General features: G+C 36.4%; 1 protein-coding gene across 1 annotated transcript in view; it reads right to left on the reverse strand.

Annotated features, from left to right (window-relative positions):
- Positions 1–931: 931 nt before the first annotated feature.
- The window catches only part of LOC114321457 (subtilisin-like serine-protease S), a 95,644-nt gene continuing 82,003 nt past the window's right edge, over positions 932–14,572 (reverse strand). Inside the window, exons 19-22 of the mRNA XM_082905110.1 lie at positions 3,303–3,394; positions 3,073–3,170; positions 1,244–1,323; positions 932–1,132 (exon numbers count right to left, since the gene is read on the reverse strand). Of these exons, the coding sequence (XP_082761236.1) occupies positions 932–1,132; positions 1,244–1,323; positions 3,073–3,170; positions 3,303–3,394 (471 nt within the window). The remainder of the gene's footprint in view (positions 1,133–1,243; positions 1,324–3,072; positions 3,171–3,302; positions 3,395–14,572) is intronic.

A 14,572-nucleotide genomic window follows, 5' to 3' on the forward strand; every position in this document is an offset into this window, starting at 1 on the left:
GCAAAAGCTCAAACTTTCCTTGAATAATCATCAATGAAAGTAGCAAAATAAAATGCATCATTATGAATTCTAACTTTCAAAGGACCATAAATATCCGAATGAATCAACTCCAAAACATTTTTTTTTCTAGAAGTAACATTTTTATGGAAAGAAACTTTATGTTGTTTACCTGCCAAGCAATGAACACAAATTTTAAGATGTGTACCTTTCAAATTGGGTAGAATCTCTTTCTTGAACAAAACTTGCAACCCCTTTTTACTCATGTGCCCAAGCCGCTTGTGCCATAATTCGGTAGAAGTATCATCCTCAAGTCCATTGATAACACCTTTACAAATTTTTTCTTGCATCAAATAAAGTATGTAAGTCTTCTCGCACTTAGCCATCCCCAAAGAATCCTTTGTGAGTTTTCATTTTACATCACCAAATTTGTTATTATAGCCTTCATCATCTAGCTTTCTAGTAGAAATCAAATTGAGGCGAATGTCTGGAACATGCCTCATATCTTCAAACAACAACTTGCAATCCAAATTTATTTCTAAGCAAACATCACTGATGCCAAAAATCTTGAACAAACCTTCATTACCTATTTGAACACACCCATAATCCCCTTTGGTGTAAGTAGTGAAGAAATCAACTCAAGAAGTTACGTGAAAAGAAACACCATAATCAATCACCTAATTACTCTCTTAGCCCACAAAATTGATACAATCACCTTTACAAACAACCATGAGATCACCATCTGTAATAACTACCTGTGTCTTCTTGCTTCTTATCCACACTTTTGTCACGCCTTTTTTTCCTTGTTCTTGAGCTTTCGGCATTTTCGCTTCATGTGGTCTTTCTCATGGCAATAACGACACTCAATGTCTTTCTTTGAAAAAGAACTATCTCTTGATTTGTCACAATTTCGATCACGACCATGAGAAGTCTTTCACCTCCCCCTTGCTTTGCTCCGACCTCTCACAACAAATGCCTCCAAATGAGAAGAACCAATTGATTTTCTTCTAGTTTCTTCATTCAACAAGCTACTGGTGACTTGACTCATTGTGACAACTCTATCGGGTACTGAATTATTAACCATCACAACCAAAGTCTCCCAACTTTCAGGCAAAAAACTAAGTAGCATCAAAGCCTGCAACTCATCATTAAAAATAATTTTCATAGAAGTAAGTTGATTAATAATACTCTTTATTTCATTCAAATGTTTCGGAATAGGGCTGTCATCTTTATATTTTAGATTAACCAACTTTCGAAATAGAAATGCTTTATTTGTGACTGATTTTATGTTATAAAGACCATCTAATTTTTTCCATAAATCATGTGCTGAAGTTTCAATAACAACATGATGAAATACAATGTCATCAATCTATTGACGGATAACACTAACGGTTTTTCGATTAAGCCTCTTCCATTCATAATCTTTCATACCGTCAGGTTTGCCACTATCACCCTAAATGGGTCCATACAAATCTTTAAAAAATAATAGGTCATCCATTTTAGTTTTTCAAGTTACACAATTGCTTCCATTGAAGTTAGACATACGACCCATATTTCCCTCTATATATTTACACAAATAAATAAATCCAAAACCGTAAGCTCTGACACCAGTTGTTAGGGAAAATAGATGACTTCTCACAGGTAAATCAATTAATGGAAATAAAAATTAATACAAAAAAATTAAATCAATGACACAAGAATTTTATGTGTCCCTCAATGTGAGATATGTTCACATGATCGAAATCCGATTCTATTATCAACTAAAAGTTTTCAAACAATCACAAACGAGACATGAATGGTCTCACAAACCACTCTTAGGTGAATTCTAAATAATCATAAATAAACAAGATAAAAAATCTCACCAAATAAATGAATAAAAGTTTTCAAAAGACCCAAAATAATAGACAAAAAAAAATCAATATCCACTAAAGCAGCCAAATATGTACATATACAGTGCTTCAAAGAGCCAAAAAAATGAAGCAAAGAAACCTTCCAAACAACAACCGAAAAGCAGCACTATCTAACTCAAATTTGATTCCACTGAATATATCTTCAATATTATAGCAGCTGCTCCTTTTTAGAAAACTAAACAATAGAAAAATACTGTTGACTTTTGACTTTTTATCAAAATCTTAACTATTATCAAACAGATTATTAAATATCTACTGATCCTCCAAAAGTCAGATATATATAAAATATATTATAACCAATATCAAATTAAATTAAATATTTTTAATAAATCAATTGAATCTCATACTCTACTAAAAAAATATTCCCAACACATATAACAGTCTCATACAAGGTTGATTCTACAAGTATTGGGTCAAGTCAAGGATGACCCCTCCATTAGGCCAACAAAAATATGTTTGGGACCCCTTTTCCCCCACTCCCTTTGACCCCTTTTCTTTTTGATTGGTTACTTTTTCTTTTGCTTTTTTTTTCCCTTCTCCTCCAATCACCACCCGCCTCCAATCACCACCCGCCGCGTGTGTGTGAGGGTGATGTGAGTGGTGATTGGAGGGGGTCTCTAACAATGCTCTTAGGCCAATTAGGAAACTGCCTAAGGCTTTATATTTGAGAAAGTCCTCAAATTTTGAAGGCCTAAATAATATATTCTTATATTTGAAAAAGACACTCGGCAATGATTTCACATTGACAAAGCCCAAACAACTCTTAACAGTCTCATAACAGACAACACTTCCATGTGGGGGGTTGGACTTCTTCCCTTATATAATATCAGAGTCAAGCTTGTGTATGCATCGAGATGGGAATATGTTGACATCTCTCCTCGGATGCAAACAACATTCATGACGAATTTGTAAGACTCCTCAGAATACTTCTATCCAGGAGGAACCTTTTGGACTCAGGTTAGAGCCTAAAGAGATAAACTTGTGAGTCTAGCTGTTGGGTTGGATTACAGCAGGCAATACTTTCAAGTGAGAATTAAATGGTGCGTCTCCCAAAAATGTATGTATATATTATATATACGTAGATGTATAATATATTTGGAACACTAGCTACTAGGGAATTTAAATTTTACTTTAAAACAACAATAAGGACAAGACTAAGGCAAACCTGCTAGCTTTTGAGCTTGGTCTGGTGTAAGCATAGCTGAGAAGCCTCTGAAGCTTTTAGTGTAGTGATGAATTGCGACCTTTTGCGCTCCATCAAAACTGCTCAAAATCCATTCAAACAAGACCATTGAGATTCTCTCTCTCTCTCTCTTTGTTATTTTTATTATTTTCCAATGTAGAAATCACTTATATCAAAAGCTGAAATTTTAATGAGTTAAGAACATCACATGCCTTCCAATAACTGAAGTAAGCATGTCATGGTTAGCCGCGATCACCGACTCTGAGTTGGGGTGAGAGTGATGCCCCATGTAAACCATGTAATGCTGCAACAACACATTCAAAAATGAATCATTTTCAGATCATCGTTCTATTAAAGCGTGTGTTTTCTTTGTACCTGTGTTATATGAAAACAATCTCAAGTTTTATTATCAAAGTCATCTTTGATTAAAGAGGAGATTTGGATTTGGAGGTGCACAATTGCATAATGGTGGCAACATTATTCCATTGACACTACAATATATAAGGGTATGTTTGATTGGGTGGATTAGAGCATGTGATTGAGATTATTAATCCGTGGGTCCAATTATCTTATGTTTGTTTTAACATTTTGGTTTAGGATTATTAATCCAATAGATAATTAATCCAACAAATTTGTAGGATTATTAGTAATGGGGTAGGGGTGAGATTATTAATCTAATGGATATTAATCTAATTGGATAGTGAATACTACACTAATGTAATAGGATTATTAATACTTCACTATTAATCTTGTGAATCGAGTTTTAAAAATTAAATTTTTTAGTTTCTAAAAGTAAAAATTTTGTTACAAAAGATATTTATGGATCAATTTCTATTGTCATGAGGATAATTGTTAAAAAGTCGTATCAAAAAGTAAAAAACAAGACTTTTAGAGACAAAATTTTGAAAATGTCACTAATAAATAGACTTTTAGGAACAAAATAATTTGGTCTCAAAATGGTTTATTTTTGGTACAAAAAAATTTGGTCCCAAAAGGATAATAATTCATTACTAATATTCAATTTTCATTACTGAAAATATAATAACAATACTTTTCGTGACAAAAATATTTAGTCACTAAAAAATAATTTTATTCTTAAATTTTAGTTTCTAAAAACTTAATTTTTTATAATGTGAGTTACTGCCACTATAGTTGTCAAATCAAAATATGAATTGAGTATCGTTATTTATTTATTTTTTAATTTCTAAATGGTAAGATACTTTGACATTTTAAAAATAAATAAAAACAAATAAATACAGTAAGAACAAACATAATTATTGTGTGAGAACGAGACACTAAACAATATATATAGTCTTTAAAATTACAAAAGTAATTCCTTGAAAGATAAAATGCATATATAAAGTATAATTCTCAATACTGAATACACATATAAAATGCATAGTGAAATTAAAACATGCATAAAATATTGTCTTTTTTTTTTTTTTTTTTTAATCAGCAAAAAAAAAAAAACGAAAGGTTTATTGATAAAAAAAAAAAACAATACATGCAAAAATTACATCAACAAAGCAGAGAAGTGCAAAAAGTATTATAGCTAACCTCAACAATCCCAACCAAGTTGGCACCGCAGAGGAAGCACAATCATACGCTAGCACTTGACCTAAGATTGGTGAGAAACCAATCAAAAGCATCCAAAGAAAAAACACATAGCAACCAAAGAAAAAGATTTGCAGCCAGTTTCTTCTTACCCAGGATTAGCAGCAGAGCCCAACTGAAAGAACTCAGCAGCATAAAATAGTTGAGTAGCCAAGAAGCAAAAACATCCAGCAGCAGCACACTAGAGTCAAAACTCAACAACAGCCATCTAGTGAACACATCTCCTATATAAAGAAACTCAGCCAATTTTACAAAACTAACAGACGTATAGCATAGCTCTCTTAGATTACCCAAAAGCGGTAGACTAAACACTACAACATAGCAAGGCACAAACTACACTCCAAACCACCATGCTCTCCCAATCCATCATCCTCAGACTCAGACATAACTCCTTTAACCCAAGCACATCTGCCACATCAAGCATCACACAACAGCAGCAACAAACCTAGGAACAAATTAAACCAATCATCAAACCTCAGCACCCTGCTGCCATGAACTCCACCCATCAATCACTTCCAAGCAACAAACAAACACCCAACAACCATTCAGAACAAAGAGCCAACTGGTGAGACCTAACAAAACACCTCAGCAAAGTATTTGTTTTAGGACAGCAGACATGATCCATAACATTCAAATACCATTTCTGATACAATACTTCACCAGAACCTTCAGAACCAACAGTAGCACATGTACTCCTTACTTGATGCATTTCCCGACTTGATAAAGATTTGATACAAACTGGTGAATTGAATAATCACTTCCTACCATATTAGACTTCATCCACAAAGCCACTCTAACCTTGATGATTTCGCATAGGACTTCAAAATTGGGTTGAACCTTATTGAAAATAACTTCATTTCTATGTTTCCACACAGACCAAAAAATTGCTATTGGTAATGCTTTCTAAATTTGAAATTCCCCTTTTTAAAATTTCCACCCATTCCACCACTGCAGCAAGCTTTCGAATGAGCCTAGTAAAACCCACTGCACATCCTACTGTGGGCTCGTCTTTTTCTGCGCCCCCGCCTTTCGGAAAGGGTTTGAAAAGAAGGCCTCACAGTTCGGACTCTACCTGTGGTTTTGAATCTAATCTCACAAGTGCAATGTGAAACTGATAAACACCAAAGAGTCTCAATCCGACAAATCGTTTTGGAAAATCAGATTTTAAATCAAATAATGCCAAAATTGGACTGCTTTGCCAGATTACAGAGTCGCCATCTAAATATTTTATTTTTTGAGAAATTTAGGAAACCCTGGCTCGTGCCAAAGGCCACATCTCCATCATCACCAAAGTTGCCGCTGCTCGGGAACTTAGGTACGAAGGGGGAAGGTCATGAAATGAGCACCCTCGCTCGCCCGATCAAAAGATCGGCCTCTACTAATCATGATATGTTATTTTATAAACCTTATGTGTTCTTATTCCGGTTATTAGCTAACTTTACTATGTGACGCACATAAGCAAGTATAGACTAAAATCGTAAGAATTGGAACAACTTAACTCGTGTTTGCTTTCGAAAGGTTTGAATTTGCCACCCTCAAGTGAGTTTAAACATGCGGATTTACCACTAAACATAGTGGGCTTAAAACATGATTTGCCACTCCATAAAGTGGGCTTAAAATGTGCATTTAATGAATTGTTCCAATTCTAACAACAAAGCCTTTATCCACAGGCATTCATGCAGTTTAGCATTTAAGCACATAGCCTCATGGCAAGCATGCGAAACATGGCAATATGGCAATCGCACTCATGCAAGCATGCTAAAGCATAAAACTCACCAAGTACTCCAAGCCAAAACAAAAGCTAGTTAGAAAGATGCATGATCCTAATTATACAAGATGCCTAATGGAACACATGCAATATGAAGTTAATAGGCTCGACTACTTATATGGCATACGAATCGATTTGAACAACATGCGATTAAACACGTATTCAAATGATTATTTGAAATGAAAATGCAGTTTGAATGATGTGTCGAGCCTCGGTACATGCAAGACAAATGAATGGATGCAAGCATACAAGCATAAGGTATGCTAATTGAAAATGTCCCTAATCTAACCATTAAAAGCGATTAAATAAAAGGGAGAAAGACGTGGGGTTGGAAGACATGCACACATGCACGCACGCTTATTACGAATGAAATAAGCTAGCTAGCTACGCTAATTAAGCTAACTATTACAAAATGAATTAATTAACTATTCTAGTTAACTAATTATTACAAACCGAATTAAGCTAATTAATTACAAAATGAATTAATTAACTAAATAATTACAACACTTGTATGAATGAATTAGCTACAACTAACTAATTAAACAAAGCAAGTAAATGGCCTTGAGGGCGATAGACGCATGCATGCTTGGTTGGTTTCCTCTCGAAAATCCACTGCCTTGCCATCGGGCACCTCTGTTTGCATTTGCTTGAACACCAACGGTGCTGCTAACTTCCAGAACACCTCTACTCCAACTCAGGAACACACTTGTGCAAAATTTCATTTCTGGCCGGTTGGCTACCAATGGTGGCTGTCGGCTACCATTGGTGGCCGGTCGGCCACCCCTTCCCTGAACTTCCCCTTTTTGCTGCAATAGAGAGCAAACGGAGGCAAAGCAGTGTATTCTCAAAGAGTGTATGTATTGCTACCCTCCTTATCATCACTCAAGCTCAAAGTAGTGTGGCTCTTGGCTCTCAAGCCATCAACCAAGCATTTTCATGCATGATGGCCAAAGAACCAAACTTATACAAGTTTAATGAGTGCAAAACAAGACTCAACAAAACCACAACCCTATCATGCATGATCAAGGGTGGTGGTGACCAAGAAAAGTGGCATGTTTCATCACTTTGAGTATGAAACATCCCATTTTTCTTGTGTTCGAATTAACGTCCGATCCGAACACATGCAATGCTACACGAAAGATGCTTATCTTGCCTCTTTTACTTTGTTTATTTTGTTTACACATTTTAGCTTACCAATCCATTCTTTAATTGATTAGTCCAAAATGTGAGTATCCTCTAATGGAAAAAGGGCTTAAACCACAAGTATCTTGAGCATGAAAGAGGCCTCATGCTGTTGGTAATGAACTCTCGAAGGAATTAAACCATTAGGCATGAGGGTCTCAATTCTACACTCAAGCCAACAAGGGGTTCAAAGCCACTTTCAAAACAAATGAAAGAGTGAAGAATAGAGGTAGATTCCAGAGATTTCAGTGCTGAAATGGAGTGCAAAATGACACTAAAACATGAAAACAACTCATGCAATTCATGTTTAAAAGCCTAGAACATTAAGCTAGTGAAGGAGATTGCACTACAACCATACAATACAAGCCTCAAAGGACCAAACTAGCTCAAAACAGAGCTAAAAATAGTCAAAACAGTAGCAAAAACATGCTGAGATTACGGTACAAAATGCTAGAAAAACATGCTCACATGTTAAGCTATCTAGGCAAACAAGTAAGACACAAGGAGGGGAGGCTACCCCTTCCAATTTTGGACTTTAAAACCAAGTTTTTACCACTGAAATAACTCTGAATTTTAGTGGTTTAAAGGGCCAAAAAGTTTGATGTGAATATGCTAAAAGATGGTACAAAAGCTTACATAATAAAGCAACAAGAAAGGCGGACTACTCCTTTACACAAAATGACCTCAAACCATCATATTAAGGCTAAAAAATCAAAATTTTTTGTAGTTGAAAACCAGCTCAAAAATAGTATAAAAAGATGGCAAAACAAGTAGCCAAAACAAAGCCTACAAGGTGAGTCTTATACCTCTTGAAGCACAGCACTAAACAGCCACAATATCAGGCTCAAACCTTCTTCCAAAAGCTCAAACTAGGCTCCAAGGGACCTCAGCTCCAAGGTGAGAGTGTTTGGTTAAGGCTTGATGTACAAAGGTGTAGAGGAACAAGGCTTTAAGGCACAAAACAAGAAGAGATAGAGAGAATTCTAGAGAAAGAGAGAGAGAGAGAGAGAAATTTGATTTAAATTTTCTAACCCTCCAAAATGGGGGAGGACACCCCCTATATATAGAAAATCAAGATTAAAGCTTGAATTCATCCCTCCATACACGTGTATGGAGATGCATTTCAGTGAACAACAGCTGGCACAACCGGCAAATAAATATCTGAAAAAGGAGAAAAATGGCCGCCGGCCATCACTAGTGGCTGACCGGCCATCAATGTGGCTGACTGGCCACCACTGATGGTCGGCAGGCACAAGCCATGGCCGATGGCCGACAGGCCACCCTCTCCTCCAGACTTGAAACCACAAGCTCTTGGTCCACAACCAAGCACAAAATAGACAAGTTTAGAGGCTCAAAGGCAAGACGCTCGGCTGAGAACTTTAGGCACTCAAAACGAACACAAGCATACAAAACCATCGAGTGTTCAAACGATGACGTCCAAGTCTTGAGGACGGTCAAAAATGGGGTGTCTACACCCACCATTTGATGATGTTGGACCATATTCTCCAAACGAAAGGACAGTGAAGCATTATGTGGTTAAGTGATTCCTCTTCTAAGCTACACAAAGCACACACAGCACCCACATTTGTAGTGACAACTCCAATTTTTTTTTAAATACTCAATTGTCTTAATTCTCCCCTTCCACACCAACCATGCAAATAATTGGGCCTTTGGGGGTGCTACATTATTCCAAATTAAAACAGATAACTTTTTCCTTGATCCAACATTCAACTCACACTAGTGAAACACTGACTTCACCTAGAAACAACCTGAACTATCAACTTTCCATATGATGCTGTCATAACTCTCCAAACATAGCTCTGGCCCTGTTCCTAACTGCATCTTCAAATTTCTCAGATCCTCTTCTTCCTAAGCCATTAAATTCCTTCTAAAGTTGAGACACCACTCCGCGTAACTTATTTTTTTGTTCATCATCTCTAAAAAAGTTACCTCTTTGTCATTGGAAATACTAAATAGCCTTGGGTACTTCTCTTGAAGACAACCACTACCCAACCAATCATCCTCCTAAAACATAATCCTACACCCATTTCCAATTTTAATAGCAACATTTTCCATAAAAAAATTAAGAAGTTTGGGAATTGCTTGTGCTACTGATAATATATCTCCCCATATCCTTGAGCTAGAACTATCAACCATGTGGAATGGAAACCATCTCCCACCAGCAAAACCATACCGGCTACAAATTAGCTTTTTCCAAAGTGCATTATCTTCAGACCCAAACCTCCACCACCACTTGGCAAGAAGGCTTTCATTGACTGCTTTCATGTCCTTTATTCCCAATCCCCTAAACTTTTTACGGATTGCAGCCTCCTTCCACTTTACTAGATGGATCTTCCTCTTCAAATCAATGCCTCCCAACAAAAAAGCTGTTTGTATCTTCTCAAGTTCCTTTACAATTCCTTGAGATATCCTGAAAATTGACATGCAGTAAATTGGTACGTTGGCTAGCACAGATTTAATGAGGGTCACCCTTCCAGCAAAACAAAGCACTATTCTCTTCCAACCAGCTAATTTAGCCTTGAACATATCCACTGCAGGTTTTCAAGATAGCTTTCTTCTAGGATTAGCCCCTAATAGTAAGCCCAAGTATTTGAAAGGAAGTTTATGACTTGTGCAATTTAATCTAGAGGCAAACTCATCAACTGTTGCCTCATCAATTCCCACTCCACTGACAGCACTCTTATGGTAATTAATTTTTTATCCATACACAACTTCAAAACACCTCAGTACTCTCTTAACATTTGTGACCTCCACCTAATCTGCCTCGCAAAATAAAATTGTGTCATTAGCTAATTGTAAATGCGATACATTTACACCACCAGCCTCAATAGTAGCCCCTCTTATCAGACCTAACTCTTTTGCTCTTACCAGAAGCATGTTTAAACCTTCAGCTGCAACGTTAAACAAAAATGGTGAAATTGGGTCCCTTTGCCGTAGACCTTTCTGTGGAATCACTTCCTCAGATGGAGACCCATTCATAAGAATTGATACACTAGCAGAAGCTAGGAAATACTTCATCCATTCCACCCATTATGTCCCAAAACCAAATTTGCTTAACATATCAAACAAAAAATTCCAGTTTACTGTGCCATACGCCTTTTCAAAGTCAAGTTTTATAATTAGCCCACTTCTCTTGTTTCTTTTCCACCAATCTACCACTTCATTTGCTACCAATATACCATCCAAAATATTTCTCCCACTCAAGAATGCAGATTGGGATGGACTAATGATGTTTGGTAACACACGCTTAAATTTGCTTGCTAGGGACTTTGATAGAATCTTGTACACTGAATTTATAAGACTAATTGGCCGATAGTCCTGAATAATGGCTGGACTATGCTTCTTAGGAATTAGTGTTACAAAAGAACAATTCAAACTCTTCACCAACTTACCATTCTCATGGAACTCAGCCATGAATTTGAGAATATCAACTTTCTTATTGGTGCGCTGTATCATTACTTTGGGTATACTTTCCTTTTTTCCCAATCCTGCTCCAGCTGATCTTGGGCCTCCCACTTCATAGCATGTTTCATTTATTATTGAGGCAGTAAATGAGTTGCAACTTCTATCCACCCTAGCTTTGTTGTTCCCTCTCTTTTGGTTACATGCCACATCATCATTACCTGCCACTTCATCCCCTTGCTCGTCCTCGTCATCATCATCTTCAACCTTCTCATTTTCTTTCTTTGCAACTAGAGCCTCACTGTACTGACAATTAGACGATTCTTCTTCCCTCTGCTGATTATGACATGAACATAGCTCTTCACACACCCTAACTGTGCTTACAAGACCTTTATTCCTCAGTATAATGTTCTTGTTGATTGGCTCCATGATTTTTGTCAAAACTTTTACTTTACCCTGTGCCAAGTTTGTCATTGACATTGTGTTTTCCCCAATCTCCATTACCTCACCCCATAATTTCCCAATTCTCTTAAAATTAGTGTTGTTCCATAGATTAAAAGGGATACCATAGCAACACAGCCAAACCTCCCTTTCTTATTTTACAACAAGAACTTTTCTTCACTCTACCATGGTTTCATACCAATCATCAATCCATTCACCTATCACTTCCCCTCTGTTCCTTAACGCCTCAATTGATTCGAAAGACAATACTGTTACTTTTCCTCCACCTTCTCGTACACAAACATTCTTCAGTCCTTTTTTCATAAATTCCTTTCTAAAGCCTGAGTAATGATAGTGCTTCCTAAGTGTGGCTATGGCACCTGCGCGTAACCAACTGTTTCCATATTCCTCTGCTATAACCACATCATCAGGATCGTTGTGTTGTGTCCCTTTTTTAACCACCTCAGTGAAAGATGTTCTTCTAATTTCCTTCCCTCCAGTACTTCTTGGACCTTGAAATACTTGTTTATCAGATATTTGTTGCTCTTGTTTTTTACCTCGCCCAAATGCTCCAATCTTCACAACTAAAGATCTATTATCACACCATACTCTGTTTGCCTTCTGTATAGCCACTTGAGCTGCAATTGGACAATCGTAACGGACAAAACCAAATCTTGAGCTTGTTGCTTTCCTGAGCTTGTATGGAATGAACATATCTTTAACTACCCTAAACTTTGTGAACAAAGTGTATAGTCCTTTAGGATCCATGGAATCTAGTAGGTTGTCCACAAACATTATTATAACGCTCGGATTGCCCATGCTCCTCCTGTGTTTCTGACAAAAAACTGGAATCCATCCTCCATCAAACCTGCTTGGTGCTCCACGAAACTTCTCTGCTACTTGCTTCCTCTCTACTTGCTTTCTTTCAATCTTCCTGTCTAATAACCCCAATTATAGTTTTCTCCTCTATTGTATAAAATATTGTCTTAACTAATCAATTTGGCTTTAATATTTAATTTACAACTTTTAAGCTTTCAAAGTGTTTTTCCATAGTAGAAAACTTAAAATTTTAACTAGTGTAATCAAATCTAAATCAACAACACAAGATAGAGTAGATATTTGTCAAAATGGTAGAAAAAATAATAGAAAAGTATCATTCTCATATCAAAAATATTCTTTTTTGTAAGAACGAAAATTTCTAATAATATTAATTTACATAAAATGAGTTAAATTATATATATATTTTTTCAAAATTGCTACAAAAATTTAAGTATTCATGTAGCATATATATTGTATTATGTACGATGTATCGTATATTACATTATGTATCGTAAGGTACATTTAATTTAAGATACGAATTGATTTCTCTCTAAAAATATTAAATTATAAGATACTAGTAATAATACTGTCTGCAACACTCCAAAAACATTGGTATAATAGAATTAAACACATAATGTGTATGAATTTTTTTTTTTGATCGGCAAATAAATCTTTATAGATGAAAACATACAAGATATGTTAAGATACATCAATAAAGAGGAGCTTGGAGCTAACACGAAGCTCCAAGCACCAATTGGTGAGGAACCAACAAAAGAGAAAACAAAAAGCGCTGCCACAGCAACATACAGAGAAAAAGAGAACAAAAAATCAAATAGCAGACAGATTTAACAGCACATAGCCCATTCAAGCATCCAGCATGAACTCCTAACACAGCAGCAACCAAGCATCTAGATTTAAGCATGAACTCCTAACTCAAGCATCCAGATTTAATAGAAGAAGAGCTACCTAGCAGCAGACTGTAACAGTTACAACCAACTATAGCAGTCTCACTATAGTAGCAGACCAAACACCTATCAGTTGCATCCCACCAAAAAACACTATGTTCGGGAATAATGATGAAAAAGGAAGGAAGGTCTCCCTTCAAATGCAAATGAATATCTGCAATTCTAATCCGAATATCAACTGATTTCCATTCACTTCACAGCAAACAATCAGCAAACAGAGCTCTAGAGCAGAGGACCATTGATGATGAATACACCCAGACATATCAGCAGACAGATCAGCTTCAACAAAAATCACCTAGACAGATCAGTAGAGCAGACTAGTAGATCAGAACAGAATCAAATAGGCTAACAGATCAATAGAGAAGAGTAGGAGGATCAAAAGGCAAAGACTAACTATGGAATCAGGAACAAAGCCTGATTTGATTCCATTTGAAAGCTAAATCATCAATTGAGAATGTGAAGTTCTTAATAGATGCTTTCAACCAAAAAGCTGCTTTGATTTTGATTAATTCACACAGGCCAAAGAAATTGGGTTGAGTCTCAGAGAAGACACATTCGTTCCTGTGCTTCCAAAGAGACCAAAGAACAATAAGAGGGATAGCTCTCCAAATTAGCCTATCAAAGCTCTTCAATCTATCACCCAACCACCAATTGAGAAGGCCTTCCACAGAGTTATTGATGCACCAGTAAAATCCCCAATCATGAATAAAAGAAGACCAAATCAACCAAGAAAAGGGGCAAAGAAGCAAAACATGAATAGCAGATTCAGGTTCAACTCTGCAGAAGGGGCAAAGAATGGAAACACTGCTATCTAGAATGCCAAGTCTGTGCAAAAATTCTGCAGATTTGATTTTGTTTTTCCATGCCAACCAACAAAAAGATGAAACCTTGGAGGGAGTAGTTCTATTCCAAATGGATTTACAGATTCTGAGATTGGGGCCAAAATTAGAGCTACTAACAGAGTAAAGAGAGGACACAGAGAACTCACTACGATTTGTAGATGCGCAAGCCCAGGACAAACAATCTGCTCTATCAAGACTCAAAAAAGGAGTGGAGGAAAGGACACTAAGCAATCTAGCTTCTTTAGCCAATTCCCATACATATAACACTCTTCTATGGGGTAAATTCCAATCATTTGAACTGGTTTTCCTTGCAAAGAATTGGTGGAGAGAACCTTCCTTATCAGTTGAAAGATTAAAGAGATGTGGAAAATCAATCTTAAGACAAGAGTTACCACACCACCTATCATGCCAAAATTTGATTCTATTTC

Source organism: Camellia sinensis, chromosome 14 (assembly GCF_055761805.1).
Source record: "Camellia sinensis isolate YWXY chromosome 14, ASM5576180v1, whole genome shotgun sequence".
In the NCBI taxonomy this organism is placed as follows: Eukaryota; Viridiplantae; Streptophyta; class Magnoliopsida; order Ericales; family Theaceae; genus Camellia; species Camellia sinensis.